This window comes from Ovis aries, chromosome 2, assembly GCF_016772045.2.
Source record: "Ovis aries strain OAR_USU_Benz2616 breed Rambouillet chromosome 2, ARS-UI_Ramb_v3.0, whole genome shotgun sequence".
NCBI lineage: Eukaryota > Metazoa > Chordata > Mammalia > Artiodactyla > Bovidae > Ovis > Ovis aries.
This window is the reverse complement of record NC_056055.1, coordinates 66,830,595-66,846,607: the sequence shown is the minus strand read 5'-3', so window position 1 is coordinate 66,846,607 and position 16,013 is coordinate 66,830,595. Positions and strand designations below refer to the sequence as shown.

At 38.1% G+C, this 16,013-nt stretch overlaps 1 protein-coding gene across 2 annotated transcripts in view; it reads left to right on the top strand.

Annotated features, from left to right (window-relative positions):
- The window catches only part of CFAP95 (cilia and flagella associated protein 95), a 106,709-nt gene that overhangs the window by 38,176 nt on the left and 52,520 nt on the right, over positions 1-16,013 (top strand). The window contains exons 3-4 of one of the 2 annotated variants that reach the window (XM_042243363.2): positions 3,176-3,294; positions 3,862-3,930. In XM_042243363.2, coding sequence (XP_042099297.1) covers positions 3,176-3,294; positions 3,862-3,930 — 188 coding nt within the window. The remainder of the gene's footprint in view (positions 1-3,175; positions 3,295-3,861; positions 3,931-16,013) is intronic. The other variant, XM_042243364.2, reaches the window with a different exon arrangement.

The following is a 16,013-nucleotide window of genomic DNA, read 5'->3' as shown; positions in this document are numbered from 1 at the left end:
TTTGCGGGCTCCAAAATCACTGCTGATGGTGACTGCAGCCATAAAATTAAAAGACGCTTACTCTTTGGAAGAAAAGTTAGGACCAACCTAGAGAGCATATTCAAAAGCAGAGACATTACTTTGCCAACAAAGGTCTGTCTAGTCAAGGCTATGGTTTTTCCAGTGGTCATGTATGGATGTGAGAGTTGGACTGTGAAGAAAGCTGAGCGCCTAAGAATTGATGCTTTGAACTGTAGTGTTGGAGAAGACTCTTGAGAGTCCCTTGGACAGCAATGGAGATCCAACCAGTCCATTCTGAAGGAGATCAACCCTGGGATTTCTCTGGAAGGAATGATGCTAAAGCTGAAACTCCATTACTTTGGCCACCTCATGCGACGAGTTGACTCATTGGAAAAGACTCTGATGCTGGGAGGGATTGGGGGCAGGAGAAGAAGGGGACGACAGAGGATGAGATGGCTGGATGGCATCACTGACTCGATGGACGTGAGTCTGACTAAACTCTGAGAGTTGGTGATGGACAGGGAGGCCTGGCGTGCTGCGATTCATGGGGTCGTAAAGAGTTGGACACGACTGAGCGACTGAACTCAACTGAACTGAAGCTATAGCCAGTATAGTCTCTGGGTTCACTTTCACTTTTCACTTTCATGCATTGGAGAAGGAAATGGCAACCCACTCCCATGTTCTTGCCTGGAGAATCCCAGGGACCTCGGAGCCTGGTGGGCTGCTGTTTATGGGGTCGCACAGAGCCGGATACGACTGAAGTGACTTAGCTTATAGCTCTAGAACTTAGTAGGATTCCTGGCATTTCACAGATATAGACGGATGGATGAATGACTGAATGAGTCAGACTGCTTGTTTTATATTGTGGAACTTCTTTTCTCTCTGGTTTATCTGAGCATTAGTTAATCCCTTTCAACCTCAGTTTTCCCCTCCTTCAAATGAAGATTAAAATAAACCAAGAGTCCTTCCTTTCTCCCTCCAGATCTACGCCCCACCCTTCTCAATCCTGCTGTGTGTACCAAGGAGGCTGACCTTTATGGATTATGTCAGTGAGATCTTTTGCCCTCTGGCTTTCTGTGAATTGCCAGGAACTGTCCTGTGGAAGGCACTGACAGGTGATCAGCAATGGGAGGACAGCTGGCTTGGGCATTTCTTTGCTTTCCTTCTGAGAGACCATTTTGGCAGTGGCTGTCTTCTATGGATTAAATGATTGTGTCCCTCTCAAACTCAAATTTTGAAATTCTAACTCCTAGTGTGATGCAATTAAGAGATAGGGCATATGGGAGGTGTTTAGTTCATGAAAGTGGAGTCCTCATGAATGAGATTAATACCCTTATAATAGAGACACCAAAGAGCTCTTCCCCACTTCTGCCATTGTGAAGACATTGTGAAAAGACGGCTGTTTGTCAGCTAGAAAGTAGACTCTCATCAGTCACTGCTGGTGCCTGGATCTTGGCCTTCTAAGCCTTCAGAATTCTAAGAAATAATTTCCTATTGTGTATAAGTCACTCAGTCTATGATATTTGTAACAACAGCCTGAGCAGACTAAAACACTGTTTCTGTTCTGAAAGCCTCAACTACCAAGTGACCCTCTCTTTACAGCTGTAGATCTGGGTTCCATAACTGCCCTACCCTGTGACTCACCAGTATTGCTGTGGTCAGGGTGCTTCATCATTGTTTGCTGGTTTTCTGAATTCTGGCCACACTTTTATAAGTAGATTCTCTATTAAACTTTCTTCATTTCCCCCATATGATTTTTCTTTTCCTTCTGCCACCATAATTAATACATAACACTCAGTGTTGAAGTATTTAGAGGGATAATGTATATAAAATGCTTAATATGGTGCCTGATACAGAATAAGGAGTCAATAAACTTAAGAGCCACTAATGCTATTATCTGTTTCCTTTTACTATTCATTATTTCAATTTGGCAGTACCTTTGTTTTATATAAGTGTCAATGGTGTTGATTTATTGAAATATTTACTGTCAAAAATGATTAGAGCATATCTAAGATTAACTGTTGGGCCAATTTACACCTTAAAAACAAAATTATACCTAGTAATTTTTTCTCTAAAAGATAGTGCTTTATTTTTCATTAGAGTGTAAAATATGGAGCCCGATACAGAGTCCTCTGCTGTTGATTTGTGAAACTTGGAATCTCTGAGGAAGAGTAGTTGAGTTACAAGTATAAGAGTCAGAGCTGGGAAATTAGGCTGGGAGGCTGATAATTCAGGAGGTTGAGGTCTTAGGGGACAGAAATCATAGAAGCCATGGAGTAGACCAAGGAATTAGGATCAGAGACTATAGTTAAAATTGCTTTGAATAGGATGGGTTCTTAGCTTTACAGAGCCTCTTTATTCTCCACAAAAATGGACCAAAGGAATTTGACTCTAGCTATTGGATACTGATGCAGTTAAGGTCTTCAGTTTTCTAAACAGTATTTTCTCTCTCTCTCTCTCTCTTTTTTTTTTTTTTTTTGAACAAAATCTAGTGGAATTGATGTGATCTGGGGCTTCGTTGGATATCTTAGGGAAACTTGTCTTCAGGTTTGTAGCAAGTAATTGATTCTCTTGGTGGTAGTGAGTTCTGAATCTCTGCTGTGAACCTCCATATTTGTGATCTTCTAGAGTTTGTATGGGACAAATATTGAATCCTCAGCATACATTTTTATTCCTAGGATCCTCTAGCCATTACCCATGATGCTTCTGCAATTGACTTGAGTATACACTATAATTATCAGGTTTTTCTCATGTAATAATTGTTTGATAATTCATTGAATTATCTTCTGTGATAGAGAATGGATAACAATGATAATGATGGTATCTAAAGTTGTGTGTGATTTACAAAGTGATTGTTACATTTTCTTACTTAGGGAAGTTAAAATATACTACCTTGAGAAAGAAATAGAAAGCAAACAAGAGTTAGTATTTAGTTGAATGAAGTACTTTCCATTTCACAGAAACAACCAATCTGATTTTTGTTCCAACAAAACATTGTAAGAAATTGCCATTTTCACATATTTATGATGAAATCATTGACTGCTATGGGACATTTATTTTTTTATATGAATAGAGTCAACAATTAAAATCAGAATGTACTTCAGCAGAAATATATTTTAGTAAGTGAGAATTTTTAACTTTATTTTCTTTATATGTGATTTTTTATTTTTTTCAGACTTGGATATCAGAAACACGTGAAAAAATGGCACAAGTTTGTTTAAACACAAAACTGGCCAAAATAACGAGTAAGGCTTTATTGAATGAGGAAACGATGAACTCTGGAATTATTGAAAGGTATGCTTAATATAGCCCTTTGCTTAGAACTGGCATCTATAGGAAAGGGCTAATAAATAAGCAGTGAAGGAGGTAGGTTGGCCCCAGCTACACATTATTGGACTACAGCAAGCATGGACACTGCATCTCAAGCTGCCATGCTTTCTGTTCGTGCTGCTCCCTCTGTCTGGAATTCTCTTTCCCTTGGTTGTTTGCCAGTCAGCTCTGCGCATTATAGGTCCAATTAAAGTGTCTTTTTCCCTTTACGTGTTTTTTTCTGGTCATCATTCTGACAACCTAGGTTTGAACCCCATCTCTACAATTTATTGCTAAAAGTTAGTGCGTTTCTGTGGAAATGCATGACATAGACTTCCTCTTGTATTGTAGTTATTGGACAGAATGCTGAAATTTTCCATTTACTTATTGAGACATTTTATTAATGTTTGCAAAGTGCATTAAACTTGCAATCATGGAAATCCTTTAAAAATTTATAATAAAAATTCAGCTCCCAAATTTGTTTTATATGGCTTTGAAAGTTTGTAAATGTCAGTTTGACATGTTTTCTAAAAATTGTTATCTTGTTTCCAGGGACACTGGATTGCCTGCCACAGGTTTTGGAGCTCTCTTTACTAGACACCCACCAGATTGGCGCAAAATGTTCGTAGTCCCTAAACTGCTGCAGATTGCAAAAAATGTTTCTTAATAGTTCAGAAGGTTTGATTGCAGGGGTGAAGGAATTAGTGGTGGACCAAAGTCAACAAACTGCCCTTTATGTGGTATCTTACAGGTTACCTTCCTTTCTTAAAAAAATGGTGTTTTTTTTTTCCAATTTATAAACACCATCAGACTGTTAGAAGAAAAGTAGATTATCATTTAAAAAATATGAACAGTGATATATGTGTTTGTATGTATGTGTATACACAAAAATTAGCATGAGACTTCTTTCCTTTAACAAGCTTTTCCCATCAATATGCAAGCAATAATAATAATAATACAGTAGTTAATACTCAATATTTGTAGATTCTATATTTGTAAATTCTCTTACTGCTAAAACTGATTTGTAACCCCCAAGTCAATACTAAGGGTGCTGTTGCAGACAATAATGGATATGCATAACAACATTAATGGTGGCAAAATATTTGAGCCACCCAAAGCACACATTCCCAGCTGAGGTGGAACAAAGTGAGACTACCTTCTTATTTCAGTTTTCAGAGTGTATGCAAGTGTCCTTTTCACAATTATGTATTTTTTGCATTTTTTCGGTGATTTTTTAGTGATTTTGCTGTTTGAAATGGTTTCTAAGTGTAGTGCTGAAATGTTGTTTAGTGTTCCTAGGGCAAGAAGGCTGTGATATGATTTATGCAGAAAATAGATAAACTTCCTTCAGGTATGAGTTACAGTTCTGCTGGCCATACTCAAAGTTAATGCATAAACTATATATTGAATAGAATGTCTTTAAACAGAAACACACATGAAACCAAAATATGTATTGATTTGCTGATGAAAATGTTGTAACCAGAGCTTGAAGGAACCTACCCCTGTATTTCTTCTAATACATTCAAGATTTTCTAATTCAGTGTTCACAATGACTTTTCAGAACATTACTGTGACTATTGAGAACTGACTGTATAGGAAGAAACTACTATTTTTTTTAACTAATAAAAGAAATTACTTTTGGAGACAACATGGTTTGTCACTATAGAAAAAATATTTCTTTTCTACTCATCTTTGTAAAGAAGACAAACTTTCATAATTGCTATAATGATATATATATATATATATATATATGTGATGAAATATAGGTAATTATAAGCATGAAATGGAGAAGGCAGTGGCACCCCACTCTAGTACTCTTGCCTGGAAAATCCCATGGATGGAGGAGCCTGATATGCTGTGGTCCATGGGGTCGCTAAGAGTCAGACACGACTGAACGACTTCACTTTGACTTTTCACTTTCATGCACTGGAGAAGGAAATGGCAACTCACTCCAGTGTTCTTGCCTGGAGAATCCCAGGGACGGGGGAGCCTGGTGGGCTTCCGTCTACAGGGTCACACAGAGTTGGACACAACTGAAGTGACTTAGCAGCAGCAGCATAAGCATGAAAAAATTCGAAGTGTTGGATCATGTACTATGAAGATATGAGTATATGTATCATCACTGGCAATTTAGTTGTTTTTGCTTCCTTTGAGAACTGTCTGGCTTTAAAGCTAACCTATTTTGCAGAGTGTGTGTAGGATGGTAGTGGAAAGTGCTGTAAGCTGACCCTGAGTTGTCTCCTACAACTCCAAGTAGAGAAAATATTCTCGGATATAGAGGACCTGGGCAGTATATCTTGAGGAGAAAGAAATGCCAGGGAAAATAAGTGCAGTTAAGCCCAGAGAAGAACAGCAGAGGCACTCAACTCATATCTCTTATACTCACAGTGAAGACACCAGCTGAGCCTCCCTTTTCAGTGGACCATTTATAGAGTCATCACAAGCAGAGGCAACTGATCATCTTATTAATAATGCAGCTGAATTCCTGGTCTTAAAAATATCATGACACATCTAAAGAACAAAAGCATCATGAAGAATGAAAAGACATAGATAACTTCTAACAGATGAAATAGACCTGATGGAACAAATGTAACAGGAATTCAAAACCAATGGAACAAAAATAGAAAGCTTAATTACTTAGGGAAATAAAGAAAATGGTTGCAAATATAAGGCAAAATAATAAAAATCAGGTTGACATTAGTTTCCCAACAGCAACATTGGATGCAAGGGCATAATATTAAAGTATTGAAGGAGAAGAATTTTGAACCCATCATTATTTAAATGTGCAAGTCAAATAAAGATACTTTTAGGTATACAAGGACTAGTTTCAGACTTACTGTCCTGACACGGATAATGATAGAACTGCATAAAATGTTATGCAACTGTTGTCAAGGATTGAATAGCAACCAGTGGGGTTCTGTGCTCCTGAAGATGAGAACTGAGGATCACTTACTCACTGAGGTCACTTTTCCTGGCTACAGGGCAGGGAGGTGAGCCCAAGAGTAGAGCAGTGTTATTGTTGAGCTGGGGGTGGGGAATAGGAATTTAGAGCTTCTGATGTAATTGGAATTTGTAGGACAGACTATTGCACAGAAGGATGTTGTGTTTGGAGGTAGGAACAGAAGTCTGCATGCAATTTCCCTCAGGTTGTTAGTCAATTGCTCGGCTCTGCATACACTATCAAAATAGAACATACTCCTGCTTTTAAAAAATCAAATGAAACTGTCTATAGTGTTTTCTGAAATTTCACAGTGCTGCCCCTTCCTGCATGGTAGTATTGTGTAGTGAACTTCAGGGCTACATTACCTACTTTCAAATCCTGGCTCTGACACTTACTAGCTATGTGAACTTGGGCTATTAATAGTTGCTTAACCATTTTGTACCTTGGTTTCTTCATCTGTAAAATGAGGATTGAGTTATAGAGTTGGGATAACCAAGTAAGTTAATACATGTGAAACAGAACAGTAATTCGTGCATGTATGTTAAATGCTAAGCAGATCTGCTGGTCCAGCCACTTGGCAAACACTTTTGGTTAAGAAACTCCTATCTTTCGGTTCAGGAAAATATTCTTCATTTATTTCACTGATTGATGATTTATACCTTCTGTTTTCTCTGGTCTCACTTTTGGAAATACTTTATTTAAATGTTGGTTTGTCTGGCCTGGTCTTCTAATTTTCTTGTCTTCTCTCTCATATTTATCTTTACTGTCTACTTTACTCTCTGTGTCTTCAACCCTACTATTGAGTTCTCTTTTTGTTTTCTGAATCCTTTGGTTTTTGTAGAATTCTTTGTTTGTTTCATGAAACAAACAAATATCTATTTGAGGATGTTAGTAATAGTTTTACTAAATTTTTATCCATGCATAGTATCTATTTCCTCCAAGATGCTTTTTATTAGTTTGCCTTTTGTTTGTTTGGTGTCTATCTTCAATACTAGAAGCTTTCCTTAGATGTTTGGTAATTACTTCTTGGTTCTTTGCTCATGGGCTTCCCCGGTGGTTCATCTGGTAAAGAATGCGCCTGCAATGTGGGAGACCTGGGTTCGATTCCTGAGTTGGGAAGATCCCCTGGAGGAGAACATGGTAACCCACTCCAATATTCTTGCCTGGAGAATCCCCATGGACAGAGGAGCCTGGTGGGCTACAGTCCATGGTGTTGCAAAGAGTTGGACATGACTGAGCAACTAAGCATTCCTGCTCATAATTAAGAGATGAGGCTCAGAGCCTGTGTGTGAGGCTTATTTATTTGGAGCTTCACTGGAGGGATCTAAGCATGTCTTTTTTTTTTTTTTTTTTTTTTTTGCAGAAGCCCTGGTATCAGTATTTTAGTCTTTCCTTATGGGCTGGTCACATTCCCCAGAGGAAGTTCCCCAAATTGCCCATCTGTGCTAGTACCTGTGGTGTTGGAGTAAACAGGGCAATTAGCTTGGACATCCATGTTGATCCTTCACTTTGTATGGTCGCTGAACTATGTTGTTGGTCAAGGACTTTCTCTTTTATCATTTCAAGTGAATAAATTTCTAGCTTCCTCCTGAAGTAAGGGAGTAAGGGAGGGGCGGTTATTCAGTAATGGGGTGTGGAGGAAGATCCTGCCTGGAGTTTATGTGCTTCTCAAAAAGCTCTGCCCCAATCTTCCTTTGCTACCTTAGGATTTGGTCAGCTTTCTGTTAAGTCAGAGACCACGTGTCCATCTTCTCTTGAGCTTTGAATGTTCATTTTTCATGTTCCTTTTTCTGTTCTCCTTGTTCTTGTGGGTTTATTTTTATTTTTAAATCTCTTTAATTTGATTTTAGTGAAGCTTTTTGAGGAAGCAAGATTCAGAGTGTACATTCAATCTTAACCTTGAGGTCATTCAGTCTCATCTGAAATTTCACCTCTTCTGAAGGACCTTCCCTTTCTACTGCCACTCCCAGCCCTCATGGTAGGTCTCTTGTGGGTGTTCATAGTACCATGTACTTCTTTTATCCTTATCCAGTTAGGTTGCTGTTACTTACATTCTTATTTGTCTTTCTTACTGAAATCAGTGCTCTGAAGAAAAGGCTGTTGCAGCTCTCCCCAGTCCTAATAAAGAGCCTGACCCACTGTAGATATAATTAATGTCTTGAACAAACTATTTCTGATGTTGAACAGCAAATTATACTGGAAAAGGTGTATAACTAATTCCTATTTTGCTTGATTTTACAACTTTAAGTCCTGAAGAACTAAAGTTCTCAATGTTAGTTTGGTAAATATATTAAAACGCAAGGTCTTTTAGAAAATCAGCTCTTATTAGTTTGAATTACTAGAATTACTTGTTTTATTTGATTCACAAGTATTAGCAAGGAAATGAATACATGAGTACCTTCAACCATCCCCCACTAATTCCATATGTAATTCTTTCTCTCAGTTAATGTACACTAATTATAGGGCATTGTATACAATAGAATGCTCTGGTGTTGTAGAATCTGCTGTCTTGAATATTAAATATTCTTTTGCTTCTTGCCAACTGTACAGCTGTAGAAGTTAAATGTCAACTCTAAAAGGCAATGAATAAAAATGGGTTTGCTCAATGGACCAAAATAATGTGCCTTTAACTTATAAAATAAAAGCTATAATCATAATATAAATTTAAACTTCAGGTTACCCTGATGGAAAAAAATCAGAATGCAGATGTAGCTTTGTTATTCAGGAGACATTAGTTAGATGCATTTATCTTAATTTTAGATAACATTCATTATGTTGTGATAGCATTTGACAGTCTGTTTCTTTTCTTGCAACTCAAAAGCAGTAGCCCACCTACTTTATTTTGAGCCAATGTGAAGAAGACACAACACCTCTCTTCCTTAAACTGGCAGCAAACATCTCAGTGGAACATTTCGAAAATCAGAACAACCAGAATGTTTGACATCACTGGATTTATCAGTCCTGACCTTAACTAGAGAAAAGGGCTTGGTGAATAATTCCTCCCACACATCCAGATGGAGATATGTTTTTGACAACTGCAATATATAGAGTGGTCAGGTTGAGACCAAAAGTGATATTGATAACTTACACTTTAAAAATGAGATTGATATGCCTTGAGGCTGGAGTGAGCTTGTCCAGAACTAGAGTTATTGCTTCTCTTGAGAGTTGATTGCATTTCCATCAGTGAATAACCAAGGAATTGGCATTAGCCAGTGATGGAAGGGGTGAGAGTCAAGAAGGCTCAAAGATGTCAGCAGTGCTCTTATGGTCTCAAATGGATACAATTGCATGTTTAGGAGTCTCTAACATACATTACTTTTACTACATGGATAGAGAGACTAAAGGTCTAGAAAAATAATGAGGCACATTTCTTTTAAGGCATATAGGAAAAGGGGATAGAAACATGAAGCTGTAAAAAATTAAAGGTCTTTCTTTGCCCTTCTACCTGATTCTTAAGACTCCTCAAGGAGCTTTCACTTAATTTGAAAGTACTTTTTGTGAGGGATGAAAAACTCACTGTCAAAAGGCTCCTGGATATCTATTATCTAATACAAAATCATTTTATGATTTGTCCATAGAACCAGACAGTTGTAGCTGATTTGTTCTAAGAAGTAAGGTTTTTCATGTGCAATATAATGTCTTGACTGTGTCTATGACCATTAAACAAACAAAAAAGCAGAAACCAAACTAACAGAACAAACAACCGCAAAAACTGTATAAAGCAAATCCAATTTTGAGAGATGTGGTATAAATATAATTTTAAGATCTTATTTCTCAGAAGCCCTTATTTAAACATATGTACATAACCATATATGGTCCTGGAATAATGGTTCACAGGAGAAGTTTTTCTTTTTTTAATAGGAAAAAGCCAATTCTAATATAACATATTTGCTGGGTGAAAAGCAGATCCATGGGCTTCTGGGCCAGTTTGAGGGCAGCCCAGAAGTATTAATCACCTACTAGAGGGTGGAGAAAAAGCAAGGTAGATCTCTTACAAGGTCAGCTCTAACTAATGTGTCCTGTCATTTTTGCCAAATTTCATTGCCTTCTTGTGGTAGTGATTAGTGTTTATTGTTTAAATTTTATGATAAATGTGTCTTGTTTCCAGAATTGTCCAAACATTTATGTGATCCACCTGACTGGAGAAGAAAGAAATCAGTAGTGTTTTAGATCACTGGATAGCTTTTTGGCCATAGTGTAGTTTTTAAGAAAGGGGATGGTATAGGAAAATAGGAGACATGGATTCTATTTTCAGACATGTGTTAAACCTACTATGTGACCTTGTGCTGGCTAATAACCCTCTCTGGGCTCCAGTTGTTTCCATCTGGAAAATGAAAGGATTGAACCAAACGATCTGTAAAGTCCTTTCCTGCTCTAAAATTTTATGCTTCTAAAGGAGAAAGGCATCTGTAGCTGCATAAATGGACAAGTTAAATGAGGCCAAAAAGTAGTTCAGACAGTTAAGCTTTCATTGTTGGCACAGAGCACTTATCCATATATGTGTGCAATGATCACCTCACAGTCGCAGTAGCAAGCTTAGGGCATGGTTTAAACTTCCAATTCACTCTTCTCCCTGGAGCATATAACATCTGTAAAACCTTTGGCACTCTTCAGAGGAAAGGGACTGAATATGAAGAGCAGGAGGGTCTTTTTCCCCCCTCAGTGTGTAAGGCATTTACTGTCTTTTCCTACTCAGGCACTTGGATTGTGGCTTGTTTCTTGGTAAAATAACACCAAGTTGTTGAACATTTTCCTACAAGAAAAAAGTTTAAAATTGCCTGATGGTGAACATTTTCCTACAAGAAAAAAGTTTAAAATTGTCTGATGAGGATAACAACAGAGAAACTGTGGAGAGGAGAGTTGTTTGGTGAAATGATTATGGAATGAGAGGGAGACAGATCTGAACTGAATTCTTTTATTTTTTAAATAAAAAAATTATTTTAAATTGGAGGATAATTGCTTACAGTGTTGTGTTGCTTTCTGCCGTACAATAATGTGAATCAGCCATAAGTATATATATGCACCCTCCCTTCTGAACCTTCCTCCCACCTCCCACCCCATCCCAGCACTCTGTGTTGTCACAGAGCACAGAGTTGAGCTCCCTATGTTATATAGCAACTTCCCATTAGCTGTCTACTTTGTATATGGCAATTTATATGTTTCAATGTTACTCTCTCAGTTTGTCCCACCCTCTCCTTACCTTTGTCCATAGTTCATCAGGCACTCTATCAGATATAGTCCCTTAAATCTATTTCTCACTTCCACTGTATAATCGTAAGGGATTTGATTAGGTCAGATCTGAATTAAGGTCAAATAACTTAATAGTCTAGTGGTTTTTCCTACTTTCTTCAATTTAAGTCTGAATTTGGCAATAAGGAGTTCATGATCTGAGCCACAGTCAGCTCCTGGTCTTGTTTTTGCTGACTGTATAGAGCTTCTCCATCTTTGGCTGCAAAGAATATAATCAATCTGATTTCGGTGTTGACCATCTGGTGATGTCCATGTGTAGAGTCTTCTCTTGTGTTGTTGGAAGAGGGTGTTTGCTATGGGCAGTGCATTGTCTTGGCAAAACTCTATTAGCCTTTGCCCTGCTTTATTCTGTACTCCAAGGCCAAATTTGCCTGTGACTCCAGGTGTTTCTTGACTTCCTACTTTTGCATTCCAGTGATAACAAACAGTAATATTCTGTGTCTTGATGGTCTGGATAACCACAGTGGTGTGGTCACTCACATAGAGACAGATATCCTGGAGGGTGAAGTCAAGTGACCTCAGAAAGCCTTACTACCAATGACACTAGTAGAGGTGATGGAATCCCAGCTGAACTATTTAAAATACTAAAAGATGATGGTGTTAAAGTGTTGCATTCAATATGTCAGCAAGTTTGAAAAACCCAGCAGTGGCCACAGGACTGGAAAATGTCAATGTTTTCATCCCAGTTCCAAAGAAGGGAAGTGCTAAAGAATGTTCAAACTACTGGACAATAGCAGCCACTTCCTATGCTAGTGAAGTTATGCTCAGAATCCTTCAAGCTAGGCTTCAGCAGTACATAAACCAAGAACTTCCAGATGTACAAGCTGGGTTTAGAAAATGCAGAGTAACTAGAGAGCAAATTGCCAACATTCACTGGATCTTAGAGAAAGCAAGCGAATTACAGAAAAAAAAAACATCTACACCTGTTTCATTCACTACATGAGAGCCTTTGACTGTGTGGATCACAACAAACTGTGGAAAATTCTGAAAGAGATGGAAATACTAGACGATCTTACCTGTCTCCTAAGAAACCTGTATACTGGTCAGGGAGCAAGTTAGAACCTCACATGGAACAACTGACTGATTCAAAATTGGGAAAGGAGTACAACAAGGTTGTATATTGTCACCCTGTTTGTTTAACATATATGCAGAGTACATTATGTGAAATGCTGGGATAGATGAGTTATAAGCTGGAATCAAGATTGATGGGAGAAATATATATATATATATATATATATATATATGATACCACTCTAATGGCAGAAAACAAAGAGAAACTAAAGAGCTTCTTGATGAGAATGAAGGAGGAGAGCAAAAATGTTGGCCTAAAACTCAACATTCAAAACGCTAAGATCATGGCATCTGGTCACATCACTTCATGGCAAATAGAAAAGGAAAAACTGGAAACAGTCATAGATTTTCACTTCCTGTTCTCCAAAATCACTGCGGATTGCCTGCAGCCATGAAATTCGAAGACTCTTGCTTCTTGGAAGGAAGGCTATGACAAACCTAGACAGAGTATTAAAAAGCAGAGACCACTTTGCTGACAAAGGTCCATATAGTCAAAGCTATGCTTTTTCGAGTAGTCATGTACAGATGTGAGAGTTGGACCACAAAGAAGGCTGAACGCCAAAGAATTGATGCTTTTGAGCTGTGGAGAAGACTCTTGAGAGCCCCTTGGACAGCAAGGAGATCAAACAAGTCAATCCTAAGGGAAATCAACCCTGATTACTCATTGGAAGGACTGTTGCTGAAGATGAAGCTCTAATACTTTGGCCACCTGATGTGAAGAGCCCAGAAAAGACTCATTAGAAAAGACCCTGATGCTGGAAAAGGTTGAAGGCAAAAGGAGAAAAAGGTGGCAGAGGTGAGATGGTTGGATAGCATCACCAATTCAGTGGACATGAACTTGGGTGAACTCCAGCAGATGATGAGGGACAGGAAGGCCTGGCATGCTTCAGGCTATGGGGTTGCAAAGAATTGGACACAACTTAATGACTGAACAAAAACAACAAATATTCCATTTATATATATCTCATTTCTTCAAGTAGGCTTATATTGTTATAAACTTCCCTCTTAGAACTGCTTTTGCTGTATCCCATAGGTTTTTGGAAGATCAGTGATATATATTGAAAACTTTTGGAGAACTTTACATAGAAGTCATCTACAAAAAGATATGGGTTTCCTCAGTGGTGCCGGTTCAATTCTTGGGTTGAGAAGATTCCCCGGAGGAGGAAATGGCAAGCCACTCTAGTATCCTTGCCTGGAGAATCCCATGGACAGAGGAGCTTGGCAAGCTACAGCCCGTAGGGTCACAAAGAATCAGACATGACTGAAGGGACCTGGCATGCACACATGGGTTTTGGGTCATTGTGTTTTCATTGTCTTTTGTTTCTAGATATTTTTAACTTTCTTTTTTTGATATTTTCAGTGACATCTCGGTTATTTAGAAGCGTGCTGTTCAGCCTCCATGTGTTTGTTTGTTTTTTTTTTTAACTGATTTTTTTTTTCCTGTAATTGATATCTAGTCTCATTCCCCAATGACTCAGAAAGGAGACACAGGTTTGATCCCTAGGTCAGAAAGATCCCCAGGAGAAGGAAAATGGCACACCACTCTAGTATTCTTCCCTGAAAAATCCCATAGACAGAGGAGCCTGGTGTGCTACAGTCCAAAGAGTTGCAAATAGTCAAGACACAACCAAGGGACTAACCACAGCGGCAAGCACACAGAGTTGTGGTTAGAAAGTGTGCTTGATATGATTTTAATTTTCTTAAGTTTACTGAGGTTTGATTTGTGACCCAAGTAAAGAGCCTCTTGATGAAGGTGAAAGAGGAGAGTGAAAAAGCTGGCTTAAAACGCAGCATTCAAAAAACGAAGATCATGGCATCTGGTCACATCACTTCATGGCAAATAGATGGAGAAAAAATGGAAACAGTTATAGACTTTTTTCCTTGGGCTCCAAATCACTGTGGACAGTGACTTCAGCCATGAAATTAAAAGCCTCTTGTTCCTTGGAAGGAAATCTATGACAAACCTAGATAGTGTATTAAAAAGCAGAGATATCATTTTGCCAACAAAGGTCTGTATAGTCAAAATGATGGGTTTTCCATTAGTCATGTACGGACGTGAGAGTTGGATCATAAAGAAGCCTGAGGACCAAAGAATTGATGCCTTCCAATTGTGGTGTTCGAGAAGACTCTTGAGAATCTCTTGGACAGCAAGGAGATCAAACCAGTCAATCCTAAAGGAAATCAACCCTGAATATTCATTGGAAGAACTGTTGCTGAAATTGAAGCTCCAATACTTTGGCCACCTGATGCGAGGAGCTGAAATTGGAAAAGACCTCGATGATGGGAAAGACTGAGGGCAGGAGGAGAAGAGGGCAATAGAGGATGAGGTGATTGGATGGCATCATTAACTCAATGGACATGAGTTTGGGCAAACTCCAGAAGATGGTAAGGGACAGGGAAGCCTTGTGTGCTGTAGTTCATGGGGTCACAAAGAGTCAGACATGCTGAGTGACTGAACAACAACTAATGTGATTTGGAGAATGTCTCATGTGCACTTGAGAAAAAAGTGTATTCTGATGTTTTGGAATGAAATATCCTGAAGATATCAATTAAGCCATCTGGTTTAAGGCTTGTGTTTCCTTATTAATTTCCTGTGTGGATGATCTATTCACTGGCAAAAGTGGGGTGTTAAAGTCCCCTGCTATTATTGTGTTACTGTTGATTTCCCCTTTTATGTTTGTTAGCATCTGAATTCAATTATTGACTTCCTTTCTTTCGTTAAAAAATTATTTTACCAAAATATAGTTACCTTACAATGTTGTGTTAATTTTCACAGTAGAGCAAAGTGATTCAGGTATATATATTCAGATGTATATGTGTGTATTTATATACACACATATGTTCTTTCTCATATTCTTTTGTTATTGAATATAGTTCCCTGTGTTATATTACATTAAGATTTTGTCTTTTAATCCATTCTGTACATAACAGTCTGCATCTGCTAATCCCAAACTCCAAATCCATCCTTCTCTCTTAGCAAACCACAAATCTGTTTCTCTCTGTCTGTGAGTCTGTTTCTGTTTTGTAAATAGAAAGTTCACTGTGTGATATTTTAGACCCCAAGTGTAAGTGATGTATAGTATTGAGTTGGCCAAAAAGTTTGTTCTGGTTTTTCCATACCATCTTGTGGAAAAATCCAACAAACCTTTTGGCCAACCTGGTATTTGTCTCTTTCTAAGTTACTTCACTTAGTATGATAATCTCTGTGTCCATTCATGTTGCTGCAAATGGCATTTTTTTCTTTATTTTTTATGGCTGAGTAATGTTCCATTGTATACATGTACCACATCTTCTTGATGGACATTTAGGTTATTGTGAACAGTGCTGCTATGAATGGGCAGGTATATATCTTTTTTTCATTCTTCTTATTTGTTGTAGGACCTTTTGTTTCTGTGTCCAACTTTCTTCTTTTGGATAACATTCTCTCTCCCATTCAGTGCAA